Source organism: Staurois parvus, unplaced genomic scaffold, assembly GCF_062004578.1.
Source record: "Staurois parvus isolate SC_StPar_1 unplaced genomic scaffold, SC_StPar_1.0 ptg000556l, whole genome shotgun sequence".
Classification (NCBI taxonomy): domain Eukaryota; kingdom Metazoa; phylum Chordata; class Amphibia; order Anura; family Ranidae; genus Staurois; species Staurois parvus.
In genome coordinates this window covers 2,900,001-2,925,546 of record NW_028318352.1, presented here as the reverse complement: position 1 = coordinate 2,925,546, position 25,546 = coordinate 2,900,001, and the positions used below count along the sequence as shown (strand labels likewise).

At 40.5% G+C, this 25,546-nt stretch overlaps 1 protein-coding gene across 3 annotated transcripts in view; it reads left to right on the top strand.

Annotated features, from left to right (window-relative positions):
- MED13L (mediator complex subunit 13L) overlaps nucleotides 1–25,546 on the top strand; it is a 202,644-nt gene that overhangs the window by 128,638 nt on the left and 48,460 nt on the right. For 2 of the 3 annotated variants that reach the window (XM_089691236.1, XM_089691235.1), the window contains exons 3-12: nucleotides 5,294–5,378; nucleotides 7,613–7,696; nucleotides 9,210–9,355; nucleotides 9,820–10,011; nucleotides 10,946–11,134; nucleotides 13,534–13,699; nucleotides 13,990–14,088; nucleotides 17,195–17,914; nucleotides 18,068–18,290; nucleotides 24,263–24,365. In XM_089691236.1, coding sequence (XP_089547362.1) covers nucleotides 5,294–5,378; nucleotides 7,613–7,696; nucleotides 9,210–9,355; nucleotides 9,820–10,011; nucleotides 10,946–11,134; nucleotides 13,534–13,699; nucleotides 13,990–14,088; nucleotides 17,195–17,914; nucleotides 18,068–18,290; nucleotides 24,263–24,365 — 2,007 coding nt within the window. The remainder of the gene's footprint in view (nucleotides 1–5,293; nucleotides 5,379–7,612; nucleotides 7,697–9,209; nucleotides 9,356–9,819; nucleotides 10,012–10,945; nucleotides 11,135–13,533; nucleotides 13,700–13,989; nucleotides 14,089–17,194; nucleotides 17,915–18,067; nucleotides 18,291–24,262; nucleotides 24,366–25,546) is intronic. The other variant, XM_089691237.1, reaches the window with a different exon arrangement.

Below are 25,546 nucleotides of genomic sequence, written 5' to 3'. Positions count from 1 at the left end.
CCTTACCTGCATGTGGCTACCTTCAAGCATGTTTTGCATTCCCATTGACTTGAATAGTAATGCAAAATCCATTTGAAGCTAACAGAAGCCCTTCTATGCATGCACTAAATGTATGAGGCTACACTCACGCATGCGTGACTAGCACCAGTGAATAAAAGTGTTAGGAATCCGCTGATTTCTGCAGTTGTTTCAGACACCTGTGAGTGGCTAGCTGCAGTTGTCTAGCCCTGTGCATTTCAGTGACAGGTCGGCAGCGGCTGTAGCTGTCCATGGCTGTCCATCCAGACAGTAACTACCTGTGGTGATTGCTGCTGGACGCACGTTTGTGTGCTTCCAGCAGTGATCATCACAGGTAGTCTCTGCCTTGGATGTACAGCCACAGATGGCTGCAACTGCCTCTGATTTGTCACTGAAGTGTACAGGGCTAGACAACTGCAGCTACCCACTCACAGGTGTCTGAAACAACTGCAGAAATCAGCGGATTCCTAACGCTTTTATTCACTGGTGCTAGTCACGCACGCATGAATGTAGCCTCAATTATATAATTGATGACAGTAAAATAAAGGAGAATAAAAAATCCTGAAAACAAAAATGATTGCGGCCATCGGATCTACATTCTGGTAAGCTGCAATATACTACATTTTATTAAACCTATTACTTTGCAAATTAGCTAAGAAAGCAAGAGTAAATTTGTGTAGTGATTGAGGCCTGGTGTAATAGAAGTTCTGTCTTTCTACCTCCTTCTAACAGCCTGAGTGAGCTGTAAACATCTCCTTTTCCCCCTCACTTTCATTTGTTTGGAACAAGCAGCTTTCATTAGTAGTGGTTATTATTATTATACAGGATTTATATAGCGGCAACAGTTTGCTCAGCACTTTACAATATAACGGGAGACAATACAGCAACAATACAGTTCAATACAAGAGGGAAAGGAGGGCCCTGCTCCTTGGAGCTTACAATCTAGGATGGAGGTGCTAATGGTACAAAAGGTAGTAACTGTGGGGGATTGACTGGTTGGAACAGTAGAAGATTCCATTATTAGCTGAGGTCAGGATAGGCTTCCCTGAAGAGATAGGTTTTCAGAGATCGCCTAAAAGTGAGCAGAGTAGGCGATAGTCTGATAAATTGGGGTAGAGAGTTCCAGAGGATGGGGGAAGCTCTGGAAAAGTCCTGGAGACAAGCATGGGAGGAGGAGACAAGGGAGCTAGAGAGCAGGAGGTCTTGCGAGGAGTGGAGAGTACAGTTTGGGTGATATTTAGAGATGGTTATGTACATTGCTCTATGCAAACTACAAAACCCATAGTCCCTAGTCCATTTCGAGAGTGAACAAGACAGAGTAGCTATGTTCTACATACAGTGAGAACATGACAGGGGCGGACTTACCATTTGGAAACTCGGACACTGCCCGAGGGCGCAGGGTCAGTAGGGGCCCCATGAGATGCCCCTGGTACCTTTTTCATAAGCTTTTTTGAGTTTGGGGAAGGACACGGGCCCCATGATCCCCTATTGCCCGGGGGCCCCATGAGTTGTCAGTCCACCCCTGGAACATGATGAGCAAAAATAGCCACCTTCTAGCAGAAAGTCAGATCATAGTAGCAAAATAAAAAGAGGAGGCTGAGAGCAATAGAATGTACTTTTTGAGTTAATACATAATTGAATGGATTTTATTTTGTACTTTTTGAGTTAAGAATACATAATTGAATGGATTTTTTTTTTTTTTTTTAAACTAGATCTTCGTGTACCTTTAAGGGAATATAAAATAAATGTTTACTGGAATGAAGGCATGGTTAGTGGGAAGGAATGTCCTTTTACAACTGCAGGTCTGAAGCTTCAACTTCCAAGACAGCTCCCCCTCCAGCTGCCAGCATTGACTCACTGCAGCATATGCTAACCACCTCAAGTTCTCTGGGAGCTGACACTCTCCCTCCTCCCTTCTATTCATCGCTTAGCAAATCCCCCTCCCGCCCTTTTCTGTGTCCTACACAGTGTTTGTCACATTGAATGCTGTGTTGTATATTTATCTACAGTGCAGTTTCATCTGTTCTCCTGTTTGAACACTCTGTCAATGTGATATTTGCACTACTTTGTAACTACTTGATACCTTGGTGGTTATTGCTCTTTATATGTATATTTGGAAGATGTACAGATTGGAGCTGCTTATTATGCTAGCGGTAATAGTAATGTTTATTGTTGGCAGCACATAACTTTTATGTTTAATTGTCTGGCATTTGAATTCCAATTATTTGTAGCTAAAGAGAGCTATTGTTGGTAAATACATATACATGTTGTGTTTAGTGTACCAGTGTTTTCTTGATTACCATATATCAGTAAAAGGTACTAGATGGATGGCCACATCTGAATGCACACTCAAAATGACCTTAAAGTGATGCCAAACCCAGGCCCCTGCATTCACTATATCTGGTCTCCCACAGGACATGGAAATGCAATTATTTTAGTAAATATAAAATGCTAAATGCCTTTTCTCATCAGCAGTTAGAGCAGTCTTGTGACTTCAGCAGAGCACTGGTTAAAGCTTGTAGGAGGCGTTTTCTTTCTGCTCTAGGATGATGTGAAACCTCTGACCCTCTGTCTGTACAGTGCTGATTGGCCCTATGCTGCTCACAAGCACCCTCCCAAGAAAAAAAAAAAAAAAAAAACCTCTAGCAATACACACCAAACTGAGCATGTGCATGTGACCAGGGGTTCAGCCTGTATCAAGTGGACATTTCAACAAGAGGAATGGCAGAGAAGACCGGATCATACAGCCTCTTTGCACAGTGCAGAGGATTAACCCCTTTGGTTCCACAGTGAGTATAACAAGAATGCTTTACTGCATATACAGACTGATTTTACTGTTGTGGGTCTAGTAACACTGTAAGTGCCAGGATTTATCCGTGCTCACACAAGCGGTTGTGATCCTGTGTATGGAAAGGCAGGGAGTGAGTGCTGCTGGTAATTCTTATCACAGCGTGGATCGAGCAATGTTGTTCTCTTACCCTCCTGATTAATTTCCTTGGGAGCAGGTTTGCACAGGGCTAATAGGCATGTAATTGACAGGTTAGGCAACTGTCATTATGTCTGCAGGTGGCTAAAGGTTGCATACAGTTTCAGCTAAATTTATTGAAAGCTGTGGGAGTGCCACTGAGCTAAACATATGCAGCTTAGGTGCAGTCTGAAGTACAATATAGCAAGGCAGTTTAAAGTACATTTAACCCATAGCAATCAATATTATCATGATTTTAGCACTGCCATCATCTTTTGGCAGAACAATGCTTGCATTTTTTTCTCTTTCCTCTGTGTCCAGTCTGTCATTAACAACCACCTCCACCAGGTGTATCCAAGCAAAAGGTGTGCAATGTTTTGTTTTCTTTCTAAAGGGTCCACATCCCCTGTAGAAAAGTCTTTCTTTCTTGCCAGTCTTCTGCAGAGTGTGACCCTTACCATTTGGGGGGGAGACATTAGTATCATTGCAGAGATCCAACATTTCCCCTACAGAGTCAGACCTATAGCTTTACAATCCGCAAATCACATTCTCCATTCTGATTGGAGAGCTTTGGATCTGACTCAGCAGGGGATGTGTTGGACAGATCACTGCTTTCACTCACAGAGCAAGAGTCCCACTCTGCAGAATACTAGCAGAACAAAGGCTTTTCCCACTCAGGCTCTTGCTGAGTTTTAAAGAAAGCAAACTGCAAGACTTTGTACACTTTACTTTGATGCACCTTGAATGTAATTAGCTGATATAAAGTGTTACCATACACAGGATCACAAATGCTAAATCCTGGCCCTTAACGTGTTACTGAACCCACAACAGTGAAATCAGTCTGTATGTGTAGTAAAGCATGCTTGTTATACTCCCTGTGGTACATGAGGGGTGAATACTCTGTAAAAAGGCTGTTTGATCCTGTCTTCTCTGATCTCCCCCTTCTTCCACAGTCCGCAATTTATCTGCCATAGTTAGTTACAGCAGCAGTGGCAAGTGTGCACATGCTCTGTTTGGTGTATATTGCTAGAGTAGTTGTTTTCTTCTTTTTTTTTTTTTTTGGAGGGTGCATGTGATTGTCACAAAGCCAATCAGTGCTGTTCAGACAGAGGGTCAGGGGCCATGCAGCCTCATAGGACAGGCAGAGGAGAATGAAAACTCCTCCTACAAACGTTAACCAGTGCTCAGCTGGATGAGAAGTCACAAGACTGCTATATACTGCTGATGAGAAAAGGTATTTAGCAGTTTATATTTACTAAAATAATTGCATTTCCATGTTGTGTGTACTGTGGGAGACCAGATATAGTGAATGCAGGGGCCTGGGTTTAGTAACAATTCCAGTTGGGCTTTACAGCAGATATTTCAGTAAAAGCAAGAGGTACCTATAAAGAAACAAATTGGATCGCTGGATCAAGGAGGAAGGTAGATACTGAAGCATATATGGACTACACTTGACAAAGAAAATGTTTATCAGTTTTTGAATGGGACAGCAGTGTACCAGAGGCTCTCTCACGGAACAAAAAATGAAAAGCCAATTTAACAGTTTTGTAATTTGGATATTGTTGCTATCACAGGTGCTATGTGTGTTTTTATGTAAATAATATGGAGGTGTTTGTTCTCTAATGTCAATAATAGAATTTGCTAGTACTTTAATCTTGCTTATATATCTAGTTCTTGTGTGTGTACCTTGTATAAATTTCCAGCATTTCTGTCTAGGCTGACTTTTACACTCTCCTGTGTGTTGAGACAGGCAGGCAAACCTGCTTCCAGGGCCTGATGGGTACCTTTTTTGCTTTTGTGTTTAATTTTTTTATAAAATATATTTTCTTCGGTCTCATTGAAATGTTCAGAGAATCACTTAAAAAAAAATGTGGTTGTTGACGGTTAAAGTTTTGCTGTAAAATCGTTGCCATCACACCAAATGCAGTAACATGTTACTTGCTAGTACCTGCTAGAATTCAACTTGCCTAAGTTAGTCCAGCATAATTTCACCTTTGGAACATGTTACATGTTCCACCTGTATCTAGGGTTGAACATGCAGCATGTTCCAGCTCCTGCCCCCTGCCCCCCCCATATCAGATGACAGTAAATGTGCAATACTCCGAGAAGTTGATTTCTGTTTAGACACTATGGTTTTCACCACACATCACTTTATCCTGTTATTAGTAAGCCCAACAAGGCCATAAAGCAACATCTTTGGTGATGGAATTGTGGGTCATTTTGCTATCACAAACCCTTCCTTAGTACCGATGCATGAAATCTTGCATTAAATTATGTTTGAATTGATACTAGTCTACTTTTCTTTTGCAGTGCAGGAAGAGGGACTGTGGGAAAATGGGCTTTCCTATGAGTGTCGAACTCTACTCTTCAAGGCCATTCACAATCTTCTGGAAAGGTAAGATATTTGCGTACATAGGACTTCTATTAGATCAGTGATCACAGCAGACGATTAGCTGGGTAGATATTGCCAGACAAGTATAAAATCCAAGGTAATAGTGTAAACCTTACAGATTAGAAATACTCTTCTAAATTGTGTAGTATAGCGCTTTTCATGTTGATCAAGTTTATTATATATGCAGAACAAATTTACATTTTTGACATCTTTAAAGATGAATTCCAGGTATGATATATCGGTATAGAGTTACATTGGTCCATCTGGAAATCACTGACGTAGACGCCACTACTTAAGTGATCTTCACTTGCTTTCAGGTCATGTGCTGATTGGCTGGCCTGATGCATTGTGAACACGGGGTGGGCTGCTCAGCACATTTGCCAATCAGAGAAAGCTTTGCATTTTCTGAGTGAATACAAAGCTTTCTGTGATTGGACAAGGTGAAGAGGCAGGGCAGTGATGTCACACACTCCACCTTTTTCATTCAGAGAATGCATTGCAAATTATTCTCTGGATGGCGCCCATGCTTCTCTGTTCAGAATGTATAAGGCTTGTTGCTCAGCATTTGACCCCGAAGCAAGTAGTGGTGTCTACTTCAGTGATTTTCATCTTCCAGACACATTGGACAGGTATGGTATATATGTATGTGTGTGTGTGTGTGTGTGTATATATATATATATATAGGTCCAGGCTTTAAAAAAATTACGATACCTGGAATTCTTTCTTAAGATTTTTTATACCACAGCCTGCTACCTTTACATTACCGCTATGGAAATTTATATGAGGGGCTGTATGATTTAGGTTTGCAACATTTGATCTATTGCTACATCAATAGTTCTATACAGGCTCATTTTGATTTCTTTATTTTTTTCCTTGATACTGTTTGTACGAGTATATAAATGCATTGTGGCGTTAGTATGAACAGACCTTAAACTGTTCTTGATCATACATTCTCAGGGCAGCCATTTTTAAACCTTGGCCAGGTAGGTGCAGGTGACTTTGCCGAGGTATAAGCAGCCGTGCCCATTGATCCATTCACCTCACTAGGTTCCACATCTCACACCCTAGTGTCTCACAGTGGAGGGCACATTTATTGCATCATATACTGCAAAGATAAAGGTACTCCTTCCCCTACGCAAAGGCATACCGGTAGTGCAGAAGTGGCAGATGCTGGTCTCCTATCTCATCTTCCCCATGACAATATGCAGAAAAATGCTAAAACCACAATCTTCTGTTTTTATTGTGAAAATTACATCAAACTTTCGAACTGGCAGAGTCTCCGCTCATATCAGCCTTTCCTTCCATGAGAGAAATATGGAGGCTGTTATTAGATGTACTGTACTTCTGAAAATGCTAGTTCTCTGACTGACTCAATAGCTCCAATATTGTACATTACTAATTAGGAAAATTTATACAGAACAAGAGTTCTGACTTAACCTAGATTGTAGTGGATACATCCTTTTCATGGTTAGTGACTAAAAAGTACTGAAGTCAGATGATACTTATGACAGTTGAGCAGCCAGAATTTTCATAGGGTGGTCTTCAATGGCAGCCTCTGCATTGTCTTGGCACAAATGTTAATGTGCATAATATATATCAAGGCTTTGATGGCCTTATGTTTGAAGCGAGCTTACAATCGACTCAGTTGCAGCTCACTTTTTTGCAGCTGTAGCTTCCACTTGCATATCACACACAAATATCACAGTATTGAGACTTTAGATTTCACCACCACGCATCATACACGGGTGACATTATAGTGGATTAATGCAGCATTACCCATTAGTGACCTCATTAGGGATTAAACCTCACAACAAAGCCCTGTAACTCTTAGGGGTCACCCCTCTTAAAACACTTGAATGACCTTGTGTCACATCTCATAACTAACTCTAATAACCTCAACAGGGGTCACTCATTATATCCTATTCTAGGGACCTCATTCAATTTTTTTCCGTCTCAAACCTACACCCAGGGACCACTTTATAAAGGTCATGTTTTGCATAATTCCACAGACTTGTAAATTTTGTATTAATCACAATTTTTTGAAAATCTCAATCATTTACCTATAAGTCACCTACAAACATCTGGAGAAACATAACTAGTTATTTCTGCAATCTAAGCACTCTGTAGGGCGCAGCCAGAAAAAATTTGTGTTTGCTATGGGATTGACTGTGGCCAGTCAATTTAATCTGATAAAAGGTCTGTCGAAATATGACTTTACTATACTTTATCCTTTCTAGATGTTTGCTGGATAAAAGTTTTGTGCGAATTGGAAAATGGTTTGTGAAGCCTTGTGAGAGGGAGGAAAAAAACCTGTCGAAAAGGTAAATAACAGGCTTCAAAGAGAATGTTCCTGTAAGCTTGTCCATGTAGAAGATGTCTGTTATCTGTTCTGTCAGTATATATTGTTGTCATGTAGGCCGTTCTGCCGAGGTTCCTAAGGAGCACACAAGTAGTCATGGCTTTTGATGCTAGACTTTGTTTCATGTTCTTTCTCCTTATGTTTAGTATAAATTCCATGCTTAATGAGACAGAAAGTAAATATAAGTTGCAATCTTAATATTCTGTCTATACTTGTTAGATATCGTTATAGAAAAATACATATTCAAAGCTGCTGTAATTATGGGGAAAAGTTGTCTTTTTTTTCTTATCTGCTTGCTGCATTCATACATTCAATAACATTCATATATGTGGATTTACGTTTTTCCACTGACAGTCCCCTTTTCTCCAGCCAGCATTCACATGCCACATATTCTGTTCCTAAAAGTCATTGGTGTGAAGTGTTTTGGTTGTGAAAGGGTCAACACATCTAAACATGATAATGTTGCACCATCTTCCTTGCCTTGCATGTTACTATGAAATTTTTATAAGAGTTGCTGTGATAGAGGCACTATTGTGTTCAATGGCGCTTGTAGTGCTTGTCTTCCTGACATGTATGCTGCCCGTGTGCAATGCAGAGTTGTGTGGAGCTTCATAAATTTTGAGAAAAACCTACATTTCCCTCCCTTTCTCTTTTCTGTCCTCTGATTGGTGAAAGAATAGGAGTATGTTCTCATTTTGCAGTCTGCTACTTTGTGTGTATCAGTGCGCATACATGTGTTTTCCTCCTCAGTGTTGTAATTATGCATAGGCTGACATGGAGACATTAGCTGTTGCTATGGCAACCTGGTTTAAGTCGACAAGTTCCTGGCATGATGTCATTAGGACAGCATCCCCCTCCCATCTATCTCCCTGCATGCAGAGAGTGATTCTGATTATTCCAGCCAATCTAACCCCCAACTACAGTATGTCTGTTCACGTGCCCTTGCTGGAATAGCAAGCGCTCCCCGGGGCTACATGAAGCACCTTTGAGAACATGTAACCAGACAAGCCCACTTTTGTCTTTAGGTTCTTTAAGCTGCATATTATTTGAGGATTTTATTTCCTAGAGGTAAATTCAGTATCGTATAAATTCATTGCCACTAAACAATACATTGATGAAAAAGCATAAGACCTTGCTGTATCTGGACAGACTACTGTGTCAGCATTGTTCATAGCTTTCCTTTTCTCTTTCAGTGAATATAGCACCATAAAAAAGCTGTCATTGGACACAGTGCCATATACTTCTTTCTATGTGGTTATTGTGTTCTACATAGATATATTATTAGTCTGACTTTGTGTATGACTGTTGTGGAAGTTATCATTATTTCCCCAGACAGCTGTCTTATCTGCTATTCATTTCTTCCTATACTTCAGGTTATTAAACAATAGAAACCACCTAAGAGGGATGAGTTGAGGACAGGTACTAAGCGTTAGTGAGTTTTTCAATAATTATGGGCCTTGCCTTTTTGTCCTCAGCGAGAACCTCTCCTGCTCCTTCACCTTTTTTCTCCATGGAGAAAGCAGTGTTTGCACAAGTGTGGAGATTGCTCAACACCAGCCAGTGTATCTCATCAACCAACATCATCTCCACCTGGCTCAGACCTCACACACACCATGCCAAGGTGAGCCCAGCTGACCTCTTGTCACTTTCACCCAAACCATTTTTGTAAAGTAATTTCTTTGTATATTGTTGTGTATAATGGAAGAAAAAGCTGTCAAGTCTTAAAGAAGAGCTCCTCATAAAATAAATATTTCAGTTTTGGATGAACTGGTGCAAGAGTTTGATCCTCTTTTGGGTCATCAAGATGGAAGAGTATTGTTCAAATCAGACAACACTGCTCCTTGACATAAAGCCCAGCGAAGCCTTTTATGTTTGTACGGGTGGAGGGATCTCCTACCACCGTCTTGGAAACCTGTAACACAGAACCAACCTTTGCTCCAGCTTACTTAAAGTAGAATGGTAGCATTGTCTTTCCAGCCAAGAGAACGTTGAATGTATTGCTAATTTTATTATCCTATACATGTGCCTACTTAATTACAGGATATATAGAAAGTGGCTTAATAACTCATCTTGTGTTTTTATCAGTGATCCTGAGCCCCTATGGGTTGAGTGGTACTCTTACTGGGCATGCATATAAAACCTCTGACCCCACCACCCGCAAACTGCTGGAGGAATGGCGACCTTTCTACCCTACTGTGTTGTCTGCCAGAAAGGAACAGGAAGATCAGGAAATGCTTTATGATGATGACTTTCCTGCAGCAGTGGAAGTAATTGTGGGTAAGGAGCTATTGTTGAGACTACAGATTTATAGATATTGGATTTTGGTATATGGCTTTGATTCTGGTACAAATCACATGTGTTGATTGGATTTAAGAAATATATTAGTTACTCATAGAATTGCAGTATGTCCTACTTAGTGTAACGTTTAGTGTATGTAACATCTTTTTTTAGCATACAATTTACTGTGTGTTAAAGCGCATGATAAAAAATGCAAAGATGCACTACAGTGCTTTACTGCATGTTAATGCAACTTATGTGCATTAGCACATTCTGATTCCATTCATTTTGAATCACACCCTAATGCACAAAGAGGACACAGCTCTGACATATTAAGCCAGGGATAATTGGATTGAAATTCGGTTGGTCCAGCAGGGACCTGTCAAATTTTGTTGCATGTATGAGCAGGCAGACTGTACACAAGCTAAGCTATCGACCAGCCTGCTGGAATTTTTTCTCTAAATCAGCACCTCCGGCTTTAGCCAGCGGTGCTGATTAGTGTATTCTGAGGGGAGGGGAAATCTCCTTGCTGTCAGAATACAATAGCGCAGCGGGAGGTTTTCTCCAATCCACATAGTGTGTGGATGAGGGAATCATGTCATTTTCTTCCGTCCAACCCACTTGTTGAACAAAAAGAAAATTGTGTATGGCCAGCCTTACAGCGCACAGTAATGCTCTACTATGTGTTGAGGAGCAGTGCATCTAAAAAAATTCTATATTTTAATTTTTTTGGTCTGTTCCTCTGCATTAGCAATCTATTCAAAAGGAATTGCCTTTCCTGGCACAATACATGCTAATGTGTGACAATATACATTAACGCAGTGCACAAGAACAGAGAATTGTAAATCCAGCCTTAAAAAAAATGAACTCTTACTTGCAAACAAATGTAGACAAGCAATGAATGTAACTTTTTTTTTTTTTTTTTTTTAAATAGGTGGTGTTCGGATGGTGTACCCCTCAGCGTTTGTTCTAATAGCGCACAGTGATCTGCCTGTTCCACCCAGCACTGGAGCCTCTGTAAATAATACCACAACTATACAGCAAAACACAGCTGCTACTAAAGACCCCAGCCCATGCAGAATGCCCCTAACGCCACCCACTTCACCAGATCAGGCTGTGCCTGGTAAGTGTGATATTGTGAAGAGTGTTACATGACCCTTTATATAAAAACAGGTTAAAAAAGGCCACTGATCCAGAAACCCACCCATGAGCACTCATATCTCTTTACTGCTTATGAAGATGGAATCCGGTTTGTTTTACTTAAAGGTTATTTAAACTCAAGAACAAAAAAACAAATATTTTGCAGCTTGCCAGTCCATAGATTTGGTGGCTGCATTTGTTGTCATTTTTCAGGCTAAGAATATTTACAGTCCGTACATATAATACCTTTTGATCTTGCTAGAAGTGCAGTGTCCTTTCTCTTACTGTGAGCTGAACCAAAAGCTCAAACAGTGTTATCTTTCTTCTGTAAACTACTGATTCATCCCCAACCCAGTCCAGCATGGGTGACAATCACAGCTGCCTCCATAGAGGCAGTGCAATGATCCTAAGGCTAGGTTCACACCTGTGTGTGTGCTTTTCATGCATTTTAATAAACATAAAATCCTACAAAAATGCACCAAAAATAATTGTACAATGCATTGCTGTTCCAATGAAGTGTATGGATCCAAAACACACTTTCCTAAATGTAAAAAGTCCCTGCACCTCTTCCAAAAATGCACTGCAGAAAACTGCATAGACATAAATGGGACCCATAGGAAACTATGTTAAAGTGGTTGTAAAGGCTCAAGATTTTTTACCTTCATGCATTCTATTCATGAAGGTAAAAAAAACCTGTGTGCAGCAGTGCCATCAGCCCCCTCAAAACTTACCTGAGCCTCATTGCGATCCACTGATGTGCATGACAGCCTCGGCTGTCACAGGTCTCTGCCTTCTCATTGGCTGAGACCGCAAGCAGGAGCCATTGGCTCCCACTGCTGTCAATCACAGCCAGTCAGCCAATGAGAAGAGAAAGGGGGGTGGGGTCAGGCTGTTGCCCCATGTGTGAATGGACACATGGAGCAGCGGCTTGAGAACATTCCTGGTCGAGTGCCTCCAGAGCAAGCTGCTTGCTATGGGGGCAGCCGACAGAATGGAGGATCCAGGAGCGCCGGCAAGGGATCCGGGCACACAGTAGTTAAGTGTAACATGTTTGTTATTTAAAAAAAAAAAAAAAAAAAAAGCTTTTAGTGTTGCTTTAAATTGTTGGTCTTGCGTTCCTGCGCTTCTGAACATGAGCTAGAAAACGCACAGGTGTAAACATAGTTTTAAGGTCGGAAGTGAGTTACCTGCACCATCACCAGGTGGAAATAAATGGAAACCAACCCTGAAATAAAATGTATTCAGCCTCTACACCCAAGGACTGGTAAAGCTGCAATATATTAAATTTTTGTTTTTAGGTTTAGTGACACTTTAAAGTACAAATAAACCCACAACCGTAAAATCAGTCTATATATGCCAGTAAAGCATGCTTGTTATACTCACTGTGGAATCCTCCGCATTGTGTAAAAAGGCTGTTTGATCCTGTTTCTCTGATCTTCCCCTTCTTCCACAGTCCCCAGTCCATCTGCTGATAGTACAGGGCTCTAGGAGTCACTCTGCACATGCTTAGTGTTTACTGCTAGAGAGTTTTTTTTTTTTGTTTTCTTTGGGAGGGTGCATGTGATCAGCACAGGGCCAATCAGCGCTGTCCAGACAGGGTCAGGAGTTATGCAGCCTCATAGGACAGTCAGAGCAGAATGAAAACCCCTCCTACAAGCTTTAAACAGTGCTCTGCTGGACACTGATAGAAGTCAAAAGACTGCTCTAACTGATGATGAGAAAAGGTATTTAGCAGTTTATATTTACTAAAATAATTGCACTTCCTTGTTGTGTGTACTCTGGGAGACCAGATATAGTGAATGCAGGGTCCTGGGTTTAGTAACACTTTAAGCTCTGCAATGTTAGATTATTATTTTTCGTTGTTCATCTGGGATTTCTTGCCAGGTTTAAAAAGTCATGATTTTGATAAACCGGTGTTTCCTTCTCTGTTCAGGATGTGACCGTATAAAAAATACTTTAGTGAATCCTTAATGTATACTTTGTATTCTTGTAACTTATTTTGAAAGTGTAGAAATGCAACTAGGGCCATCCTTTCTGACGGAAGTCATGAGTATTTAAAAATGCACAAAATTTAAATTTGAGGCTGTATCTGGTTTCCTTGTTCATCCAGATACCAAGTTGTTGTCGAGGAAAAAAACACGTTTTTTTTTTTCTTGCTGTAGATACAGGTATTGTAAATGTTCACGTTCTTTGGCTCCCTCTGCTGGCCAATTTTGAAAAGTTAAGATATTTATGTTAAATATTTTTCTTTGTGAAAACAATGATATTGGTGTACAGTCATTTACAAGTAAGGGCAGATTTGCACATTACAAATGTGCCATATAACATGTTATGTCATGCCATGTCATGTATAGCAAAGTTTAAATGTTAAATTCTTTCCAGGAGATTTTAGGCCATTGTCAGCAAATGGGAACAGCCAGGCAACAGCAGACATTGCCAGCCATTCAAGGCACAGTCCAAAGCGTGCTGGAAGGAGCTATTTAAAGTTGCGAAGTCACATGACACAGAGAGCATGGAGGGAATGCATTGTGAATAGAAACCCATCAAGGTATGTCCTTTTTCAGTTTGGAAAGTTGTAAAAAGTACACTCTAGCCATAATTGAAAAAGTTAACCGTGATGTTTTATAGGAAACTATCTACCTCTCAGAGCTTAGCTTTTCATCCAGTCTAGAAAACTTCTGCTTGTTAAAACCTACAACTCTAGGGACATAGAACTTAGATGAAATTGAAGTGTTAACTTTCTGATGCTTGCAATGCAAATTATGTCATCTATAACCTACAATTGCTCTTGTTCACAAGGAGATTGAAGTTTTTCACTTTTGTCCACTGTTACAAAAGGGTATCTGGTGCCAACCAGCAGGAAGAAGAGGCATCAGTGAGTAGAACACGTTGGGATTTTGTGGATCCTACCCAGAGGGTTACCTGTTTATGCTCAAGGTGAGGACTGTGTTTATATGATTCTTCATGTTCAGGAACCCTGTGGGTTACTATGTTTTGGAGTGTTTCTTTAGGATTTTACCTTTCTTCATATTATATATCTACTTTTATTTTCCAATCTAAAACAAATGTAACTAATCTATATTTTACAGCGGGTAAAATATGTATTGAATACGTCACCATTTTTCTCAGTAAATATATTTCTAAAAGTGCTATTGACATGAAATTTTCACAACATGTCGGTAACAACCCATGCAATCCATACATACAAAGAAACCAAAACAAGTAAGTTCAGAAGTTAAATTATGTGTAATAAAATGGCATGGCACAGGGAAAAAGTATTGAACACATTAAAGGAAGGTGTAAAAAGACAAAGCCAAGACACCAGCTGAAATCAGTAATTAGAAAGCAATCCTGCCCCTTGTCAGTGCAAATTAACATCAGCTGGTTCTGTCTCAACTGTTGAGCTATATAAAAGGTGTCTCATTACCAAGGTGCCACACAAAAAGCAAAGAGCTCTCTCAAGACCTTTGCAACCTTATTTCTATACTTCTAAATGTTCCAGTGAGCACTGTTGGGGCCATAATCCGGATGTGGAAAGAACATTGTTTCACCATAAACTGGCCACAACCAGGTGCTCCTCGCAAGAGTTCTGACAGAGGAGTGAAAATAATTATCAGAAGAGTTGTCCAAGAGCCAAGGGCCACTTGAGAAGAGCTTCAGAAAGATCTGGAATTGGCAGGTACAGTTGTTTCAAAGAAAACAATAAGTAATGCATTCAACCTCCATGGCTTGTATGCTGACCACGCAAGACTCCATTGCTGAAAAAAAGAGTATATTGAAGCTCGTTTAAAGTTTGCTGCATAACATTTAGACAAGCCTGTGAAATACTGGGAGAATATATTCTGGTCAGATGAGACCAAAATTTAACTCTTTGTATACCGTAATACACACCATGTTTGGCACTGCACATCACCCCAAAACACTATACCAACAGTGGGGTTTGAAGCTGGGAACATCATGGTGTGGGGCTGTTTTTCAGCATACGGTACTGGCAAACCTCAGATCTTTGAAGGAAGGAAGGATGATTGGAAAAATATACCAAGACATTCTTGATAAAAAAATCTGCTGCCATCTACCAGGATGATGAAGATGAAACGAGAGTGGACATTTCAGCAAGACAATGATCCCAAACACAATGCCAAGGAAACTCTCAATTGGTTTCAAAGAAAGAAAATAATGCTGTTAGAATGGCCAAGTCAGTCACCTGACTTGAATCCAATAGAAAATCTATGGAAAGAACTAGAGATCAGAGTTCATAGAAGAGGCCCACGGAACCTTCAAGTTATTAAGACTGTTTGTGTGGAAGAATGGGCCAAAATCACACCTGAGCAATGCATGCCACTAGTTTCTCCATACAGGAGGCATCTTGAAGCTGTCATTATCAACAAAAGATTTTGTGCAAAGAATTAAATACATTTCAGTTAGCATGTTCAATACTTTTCCCCTGTGTCATTCCACTTTATTGCACATGACTTAATTTCTTATTTGTTTTGGTTTCTTTGTATGCATGGATTACATGGGTTGTTGCTGACATGTGGTGACGATTTCATGTCAACAGCACCTTTGGAAATATGTTTACTGAGAAAAATATTGACATGTTCAATACTTATTTTGCCTGCTGTAAGTTTTTTTATTATACTCACCTTACATTCTGACAGTACACCCTAGTTAGCAGCTACTAGTGTCTTAAAAAGTCCAGATTCATAACATATTTTTGTTTACTTGAACCACACATTACAATTACACAATGGCACATTACACAATAATCTCCAGCATCCCAATTAAGAAGGTTTGGTTAACTCTATGAATAGGCTTGAAATATATTTTTCACACATTATATCTATTAATTTCCTTTATCATTATAAATATTACAAAGATTGATGTAATTGTTTATTATCCCTGGAATGTTGTGTAGCTTTAGTTTTTTTTTTTTTTTAATCACTAAGAAAAACTAATGTATGTCTAGCAATATGTTTTTACATACAAATGCACACCCAGTGCTGGATCCATATTTTTTGCTTGCAATAATGTTTGCTATAACGTGCATTTTAACTGTCCTTACCATAATGCGCTGTATATGTGCGTTTTCAGTGCATTTCCATTTATCCTTGAAGTGGAACTAAATTGTGTAATGGGTGGACTCTCATCATAATGTGCAAGTATGCCATGCATATTTGCACAATATAGCCCACTTACCTCTCAGTATGCCTTCTTCCAGTGCTGACAGGTCTGGGCTCCAGTCACTGCTCTCACCAACACAGCCACCATCCCCAACTCCCAGCTTCAAGCAAGTGGAGATCACTGGAGTAGCATTATCTACTTCAGTGATTTTTAGCCTCCAAGAACATTGGCCAGGTATGGTATATACATAGTTACATTGGTCCAAGCAACTGTGTAAAAATATACGAATATGCACCCAAAGGTGTGAATGGGTCCATCTTCCTAGGTAAACCTTAAATGGAAACTGTGTTGGTTTTGGGTCCAATTTATTTATCATTTAAATTTTTTGTTGATACCTTTTAAAAGTGATGTCACTTGACTTTAACCTGATTTAAGCTATGGATCATCTGATAAGGGATGTCACTTTGGGTCATTCACTTTTGTGAATAAACTGTAAATCAAGCTATTGAACAGTGCATCAACAGACTTTTCACAGCAGATTGTAAAGCATTCTCTGGGCACCATGTAAAACCAAGCTCTACCTTTTGGCTTAAAAATACAAAGTGTTAATTTGCAATTTTACTTATTTACTTGACTTTAAACCAAAAAAAAGAATATATTTAAAATCTTATATTTTAATCCTGACCATAAAAACATATGTACAAAACCTAAACTAAGTACATTGAGAGGCCAATAAAAGCACATCGCTAAACAAAATGGTAATTGGTTTGCTTGTGCTTACCAATATACACCAGGTAACTGCTTTACACTTGGCCTGGCAATGTTTACTTGTATAGGGTATGCCAGAAGCATTCTCTGTTTAGATACCAAAAGTCACTTCTGTTTTCTGCTAAGTAAGTAGCTTTGACTTCTCTTTCTGCAGGCACAAGCTGGCCAAGCAGCGTGGTGCACAGAGTGCAAGTCGTCCTCCTTCAGTTTCCCAGGCATGTGTGGGAGGTACTCCTTCCTCTAGTAACTCTTCCCTTCAGCCTTCTGCATCTTCCAAGCACAAACCTAATGATCGCCAGGAGAAGGCAGAGAAACTGCAGAAAAAAGCCACTACTCCTTTTCACCACCGCCCATCTCCCCTTTCCCAAAATGAGCAGTGTTTGACGCAGGAACAAACCGTGCAGCAACGCCAAGTAACAGAGCCTGCAAGTGGGCCAGCAACTACAAACAGGCAGTTCTCAACTGGCCATCCTGCAGGGGAAATAGAACAGCTTTTACCAGTGCATCCCGCAGATTCCCCCCATTCACCTGCTTCCCCCATGCCCCCAACACTTAGTCCTCAGCCACCACAACAGGAGGTTGAAGTGCCTGATCAAGAGGTGGCGGTCTCGAATCTTTATCCTAATGGTTTGGAAATGCAACCACTTGATGATAGGACGATAATGGCTGCTGGTCTTGGCATGCCAATGATGACAGAAATTAGTGAAACAAGTTTGTATTGTGCTGGGCTCCCTCAAAACCACCAAGCAGAGAACAAGTGGCAGGGATACAGGATTCCAAATGCAGGCAGTCAAGAATTTCAACCACCAGAAATCCAGGGAGAATGGTACGAGACCAAGCCAGAGGTTGGATCTGAGAGTACTGCACTTAAGAGGTAAGGGGTGGTGCAAGACCAATTTTCTTAATAAAAATAAGATGTGTGTTGTACAGATGAGTTGCAGTGCAGTGTTTAATTGCACTTGCAAAATGTGTGATCAACACAGTTACAATGCTGCAATTTTTTTTACCACAAATTTCCTCCATTTAGGCTCCTGTCTCAGCCCAACAAACGCTTCAAAGTCTTGGATGAGAAGCGACAGTTAGTAGGAGAGAATAACTATGTGCAACAGCTTACCCTTCATCCCTGTGAAGGTTTTGGTGACTCCACTGATCCTTATACATTTGAGGATGGAGATATTAAGTACAGTTTCACTACTACAAGCAAGAAATGCAAGATGGGAACAGAACGAGACCTTTCTCGGAAACATAAGGTACTTGCCTGTTTGCTCATCCAACTCCAGTCTCAACTAGACAGAAGGCAAAGCTCCTTTGATGGTGATGTTCTGTTGATGTCTTTAGCCAGGGGTGTTCCAAATTTTGGAAAAAACTCTACCTCTTGACATAAAAGATAATCATGCTTTAATAGAAAAAAAAAGTAAAGTACAGGGTTGTTCCAAATGTGTCATCCCCCCGCCCCCCTTTATTTGTACTGGAGAAAGTAAAGGCTGTGTCAGGCCAGTACATACTGAGCAGCTAAATAAAAATGTACTACTTTGATTAAAGTATATGTTTTACCATTGGAAGAACAGCTTCTGTTTAAAGGACAACTCCAACCAAACAGCTGAGTTCACAAAGGAACTGTTTATACATTGGTTTCATGTAACAATAATGCATATAATTTTATATTAAAATGTAACTCCACTTTGGTTGAGAAAAAAGATTCTCCTCCATGTTCACAGCAAGGATTTTAACAAACTGCTGCGGAGGCCCAACCATTTTGTTATTCTGAGGAAATTGCGCTTTGTGTGCTGAGTGAATATGTGTGATTTTAGAATTATCAATCAGCTGCTGCACCTGCTGGGCTCTATTGAGGCAAGTGGCAAGGTCTGCATCCCTTTGGACGTGATTTCCCTTTTGGAGTATCTCAATCAAAATGGCATTTTTGTCGCAGGGGATGCGAATAATTTTACTTGTATCTTAGTGCACACTTCAGGGAAAATCAGTATGCCAATTACATTTCTGGGTGGCTCCAGGTATCCATATTGCACTGAAAGGAAAAGTAATTTTTAATAACATTCAATTACAATATCACTGGTGTAGCGACTGTACACACTATATTATTTTTTTTATTTGATATTTTTTTTTACCACGAAAGTGGAGTTGCATTTAAAGTAATACTTTAGTAAGAAGGTTAACTCCTACTAAATCACGTCATTTTAGCCGCTTTTGCAGGTATAGCTATGTTAAACATTAAAAATAAGTGCCCATACAGGTTCCTGCTTTATTATATTGCAGCATACAGGAATGGATTGTATGACAGACAAAAAAAGGGAACTGTGTGATGCAATGAAAATGCTCATCACACCAGCCCCTACCTCCGGCTCACTGCATCCAGAAGGAAGAGCTACCTGCATGCTACACTAAATCTCTGCAGTTTAGTGTGTCGGCAGTGCGAAGGGGCACTAATGGTTTAATAATATATGTTTAATGGTTGAAGTTCTGTTAAAAATACCATGCTCCCAGCAAGGCAAATATTTGAACCTTGGATTTTTTTTTTTAATTTGCTGTTGTACCAAAAAATAAATAATTTTTTTAACAATGCTTTCTGCCACTTACTATGTGATATTTTCATTGGTAGTATTGGCAATTTAAATCATTGCTTCTACTGTGGTAGCAAATACTACAATAAGAGACACTAACCACCTTTTTTTTTTTTTTTGGTTGTACACATTTTGCTACAGTCAGCTTTCTTTCTGCTATTGCACTTAATGCAAGTCTAGTATTTTGTTTTTTCTCTCGTTCATTGAGGGACACAGGAAGACTTCTACCTTTTGGGCTATACTGCTGCCTACAAGATTATTGGCTAAAAAAAAAAAAAATAATTGCTTAGGTTAGAATATCCCCTCCTACCAGCGTGCCTCAATTCTTTTCTATGGTCCTAGGAGGATGCAGGATGGATGTTTTTTTTTTTTTTTTTTTTAAGCTCTGCTGGGAAAAGACTTATTTTTATTAACTCTATTTTGATCTCTATGATAGCAGCTGTCCAGTGTAGCTTATCCTCAGCTTGGCTTTGAAGTGACATATCCAGACTCACCTAGCCTGTATGTTGTGGGGCTAGCCTGGAAGATGATCTTTCGAGCGTTGGGTCCTACACAAAGCACTTTCAAGATCCAAAGCTGTTGGCATTGCTTTAGCACTTGCCTGGTATATGACTCAATCATGAACAAACAAACACTCCAGCGCTTAAAGGACAGTCACCAGATCAAGTTAAGTAACTGTGGAGTCTATGCTTCTGCTAGTGCAATGATGCAGCTCTACTGAGACTGGTGAATCCAAAATGTACCTACAAAGAAACACACATGGGAGGGTGCAAACGCCTAGTGCATTACCCAAGATTTATCTGTACAAGAAACCAAAAAACCAAATGGATACTTAGATGACGGAAGTAACAAGTGTAACAACAAGTCCAATCATCAACCAGCGTGGCATCGAGTGACCTGACTGGTGCATAGCAGTGTCTCGGCAACCTGACATGTTTCGGGGACGCACCCCTTCCTCAGAGCTCAAGTCAGGTCACTCGGTGCCACACTGGTTGATGATTGGACATGCTACGCTTGTTATTTGCATCGTCTGTGAGTATCCAGTTTGGCTTTTTGTTTTTTTTCTGTGTCTATGAAGACTCACTCAGTGGGTAGGCAGACTGAGCTGAGTACCAGGAGCTACCTGATGGTTTAAGTTGCTGGGTACTTGATTCTTGATAAAGGGGGGACAGTCCTGCTGTTAAGGTGTCCACAGTTTACAATTTAATGGCTCTGGGCCTGCTTATAGCGTACTTACCGATGCATCAAATGCAACAAATGTCTGCAGCCTGAAATCTTTGTGTCTTCAGCTCCTGGAGTAGTGTGTCATCTTCCCTAGCTCCATCAGGCATTCCTGCCTCCTCTGCTATGTCCTGGTAGGTTTTTACATCAGTCTTACCTGGCTTTATTGGCCAGATCACACAGTTGTTTGTGGACTTTGAACGCAGAGGCCACAAACGGTCTTAATCCTTTCTCTGCAGATTCTTTGTCAGGTTTGCCTGCGGCCTTAGCAGAGCCATTAGCTGATGCGACCTTACTGGAAGAACTTCCCCTCTGATTCTCAGTTTTCTGCCGTTACTCCCAAACTAAAAAGAAAAGAGAGTGTTTTGACTTTTATTATTGCGGTGCACTACATCATGTCGTGGAGGTTCTATCCCACTTTCCACGGTGGGGTGGGGGGGATGACTTCTAGCCTTTGCTGTCACTTGGGCAGACTGCATCTTAGATGCTTGGATGCAGGAAGTGGTTTTCAGGGGCTGCAAGCTGGAATTTTGCTCTAAACCCCTTCCTCAGTTCATTACTTCCACTTCCTATGTCACCACACAGATTAGCTGATCTCCAGGCAGCCCTAGCCAGTCTTCTCAATTGGGGTCATTGCCCCAGTTTCTGTGGCAGGATTGTTTGAGATTTTACTCCTACCTGCACTCAAAATTCCCAAATCCAAAAAGGCCCCATCTTGGATGCAAAAGCTATGAAAGTCTTCATCCAAGCTCAGAAGTTCTGTATGGAATCAAAAAAGGTTAACTTCCAGCCAATCTAAAAGAACTAAAAGATGGGGATTTTTACGTGCCAATCGCAAATACTTGCATAAAATACAATATTTGTTTTAACTTTAAAATCAGCAAATGTTAAAAAACCATATACAACACACTTTTTTAAATTGTGTACAAGTTATGCTGCAAAAACATAGTGGATCTGATTCTGTATGGAATCCACTATGTCTGTCCTTGCCTCACTCCACAAGGGAGATTTTCTGGCACCTACATGTCCTATCTTTCCAGTGATTTATACGCTTTGCTATGGGTCCTCTGCACTTTGTGACCCTGTTATCTGGCCTCTCATCTGCACCTTGGGTGCTCAGCAAGGAACTGACCCCAATATTAGTCTTCCTCCACTCCGAGCGTTTACATTGTAGAAACCTGGATAACCACCTACTGGGGGAACAGTAAGCACAGTTTCTGGTGAACAAGTTAGCCTTAACTGTCCAAACCTTGCAAAAGATAGATCATGAATGTTCGGTAAGCAAACAAACGAAACCAGCGCTCCAATCTTCATACAAACCAAGGAATTGTCAAATGCCAACCGAAGAGGTGCTGCCCTTCTGAGATCGGGAAATCTGACCACTGATGAATAAAAACAAACAAAGGCGCACTCTAATCGTGCATTACCGTGGTATAACACGTAATTTATTAAATAAAAAGATGTATACTCTCATACTCTCGCAGACACATCCCTAGCTCTGAGGAAGGAGGTTCAGCTCCCGAAACGCGTCAGTAAATCCGCATCATTAGACACAGATGCATTGTGACTGTTATTGTGGATCACCTATACTGCCCATATCACGTTGGTTTGTGAGTATACATCCTTTTTATTTAATAAATTACGTGTTATACCACGGTAATGCACGATTAGAGTGCGCCCTTGTTTGTTTTTATTCATGAATGTTCGGTAATCGGCACTGCAACAGGCCTAACCTGGATGATCTCGGTTTAATCCTAGACACAGCTATAGCCACAATTTTTTTACTTCCAAAGGGGAAACTTCAAACACCTCTTTTCCAAGCTTGTAGTCTTCAGTCCAAGTATCGTCTGAAGCTTCACTTTTACATGATTGTACTGGGGCCACTACAGACCCCTACAACAGAATATTCTGTTTTCATGGGACAAGTCAGTCAAGCCCAACCCCGGCTTGGGCAAACAGATTTTTCTGGCACCAAGGTTCAGGTTGTCCCTAACTTGATGGCTCAGGAATCTGGCTCTGCAGTTTGGCTAGTCCTACCTCCTTTCTTGTCCTTTGGAAAAGCCTCACAATGGATTTCGGCCTGCTGGGCTAGGGAGGAGTCCTGGGCTACTGTGATGGTACAAGGTTCTTGGATGTCCAAGGAATCTTGGTTCTCAATCAACGTCTGCAAGTGATTTGGCTATCTCTACAGTGCTTGACCGTCTGACTTTGATGGTTATCCAATCTGGATTTTGTCAGATGATGCCATGGCAATGGCATACATCACGAATCAGGAGGCACTAGAAATCACAGGAGAACAAGAAGTGGCAAAAGAGGTAGAGCAGATTCTCTTGTGGGCAGAATTTCAAGTTTCAGCCTTGTTTGTTTTTTAAATTTAAGCATGGACAATTAGCATGTGTTAAATCCTCTCCTTCCTACAGCTGGATCTTGACCAACATCTGGCCTCTAGCACTATTAAAAGTCATATCTCAGCTCTTATCTTGTTGTAGAGAGTATCGGCTTACCATTCTTAAATCCTTTCTTAGTATAGTTCCCCCTGTTTGTTTCACTGTTATTCTGTTGGATCTGAATTTGGTTCTCTCAGCACTTCAGAATCCACCCTTTGAACCCATCATAGATGTTGAACTTTCCACTCTTACCCATAATGTGACCAAAATAATGGGAGGCTTACCCTCCTAGATATACACTTACTGTATATTACCAAGTGATGACAACATAATATAAAAGATAAAAACTGTCTCACCCTAGACAAATTTATGGCGGGACACAGTGTAACACACTCTGTTTAGATCTGTGGGTGCCTCTTGGGCTTTTCAACATCTGTTTACTGTTTTCCATATTTTGAAAGTTGTCACCTTGTTTTTTTATCACGTTTTCCATGTTCTACTATGTGGATGTTCAGGCCTCATCTGATGCCAGTTTTAGATGCAAGGTCCTTCAGGTGGTTCTTTGAGATGCAAACAGCCCCCAGTTTTCTGCTGTTTTTTTGTGGGCCTGTTACTATTTATTTGCTGTTGTCCACCCCTCAGACTGTTTTATGATGTCATGAAGGTAAACGTTTTTCTGTGTCGCTCACTGAACAAAAATAAAAATATGATTTTGGTCTTCAATGTATAAATCATTTTCTTGGAGTCCATTAAAGGACACAGGTCCCACGACTGTTTATGGTCATGCTCTCGGTACTGCTTTGCTGCTAATCTGTTGGTATCGGAAGTAGTGTATGCAGGTCTACAAATTTTTGTTCGTTTTACCTGTCATCTTATAGGCAGCAGTATAACCTGATAGTTAAAATATTTCTGTGTCTCTCAATGAAACCCAAGAAAAGGATTTTATAATTCGTACAACAATCCTATTTTTTGAGAACCTGCTACATTAAAAAAAAAAAAAGTATGTTTTTGTAAACCAAATCTGTGTTCTTTTAGGGGGAGGAAGAATTTGAGAAGGATGCATCACCAGCAGAACATCCTGTACCAGTGCCTGATGGGAAAGATGCCATGTCCATTTTTAGTCCCACATCTAAGACAGGTTGGTACCCCAAAGACAATTGGGCTCCTTTGGGCCCTAGCTTTCTTTTTTTCCCCAAAGAATGGAATAGGGAGAGTTTATTTACATGTTCGTTTGATAACGTCCTAAGTAGAAATCCAGGCTCTCTGTTCCCTTATCTGATTTATCAGACCTCCACTGTCATATAAAAATGACCTGCACTACCATCACATGGGGGAGGGGAGGCTTAGCAGCCGCCTTGTTATTGTAGTAAAGGAGTAAAAAAAACAAGACAGAACAACTAAAACAAAATGGATATCATTTCAATTCAACTCTTGATAGTCTGTACCATTTTTAATGTGTATCCTATTGTCAATTTTGGATGTTTTCGCTTTACACAGTTTTGCAAGTGTGTGCAATTTGTATGGTTCTAACATGTTTATCTTTTAAGTCGACCCAGTCTCTTCTTTATTTTACTTGTTTGCATTGGCCCTTCTGTACATTAAAGTATATGTGAACCCTTGCCTTGTTAAATAACCCATTCATTTTAAAATAGAAATTAAAGGCAAAACGTGTGTGTCTGTCTGTGTGTATTTTTATATACACTGTTTCAAAAAATTAAAGGAACACTTTTTAATCAGAGTATAGCATCAAGTCAGTTAAACTCCTGGGATATTGATCTGGTCAGTTAAGTAGCTGAGGGGGTTGTTAATCAGTTTCAGCTGCTTTGGTGCTAATGAAATTAACAACAGGTGCACTAGATGGGCAACAATGAGATGACCCCCAAAACAGAAATGGTTTTACAGGTGGAGGCCACTGCCATTTTTTTCCCTACTCATCTTTTTCTGACTGTTTTTCAGTAGTTTTGCATGTGGCTAGGGTCAGTGTCGCTATTGGTAGCATGAGGCAACATGCTGACCCTACAGAGGTTGCACAGGCAGTCTAGCTCCTCCAGGATGGCACATCAATACATTCCATTGCTAGAAGGTTTTCTGTGTCTCCCAGCATGGAGGAGATTCCAGGAGACAAGCAGTTACTCTAGGAAAGCTAGACAGGGCCGTAGAAGGTCCTCTACCCATCAGCAGGAATGGTATCTGCTCCTTTGTGCAAGGAGGAATAGGATGAGGACTGCCGAGCCCTACAAAATGACCTCCAGCAGGCCACTGGTGTGGATGTCTCTGACCAAACAATCAGAAAATGACTTCATGAGGGTGGCTTGAGGG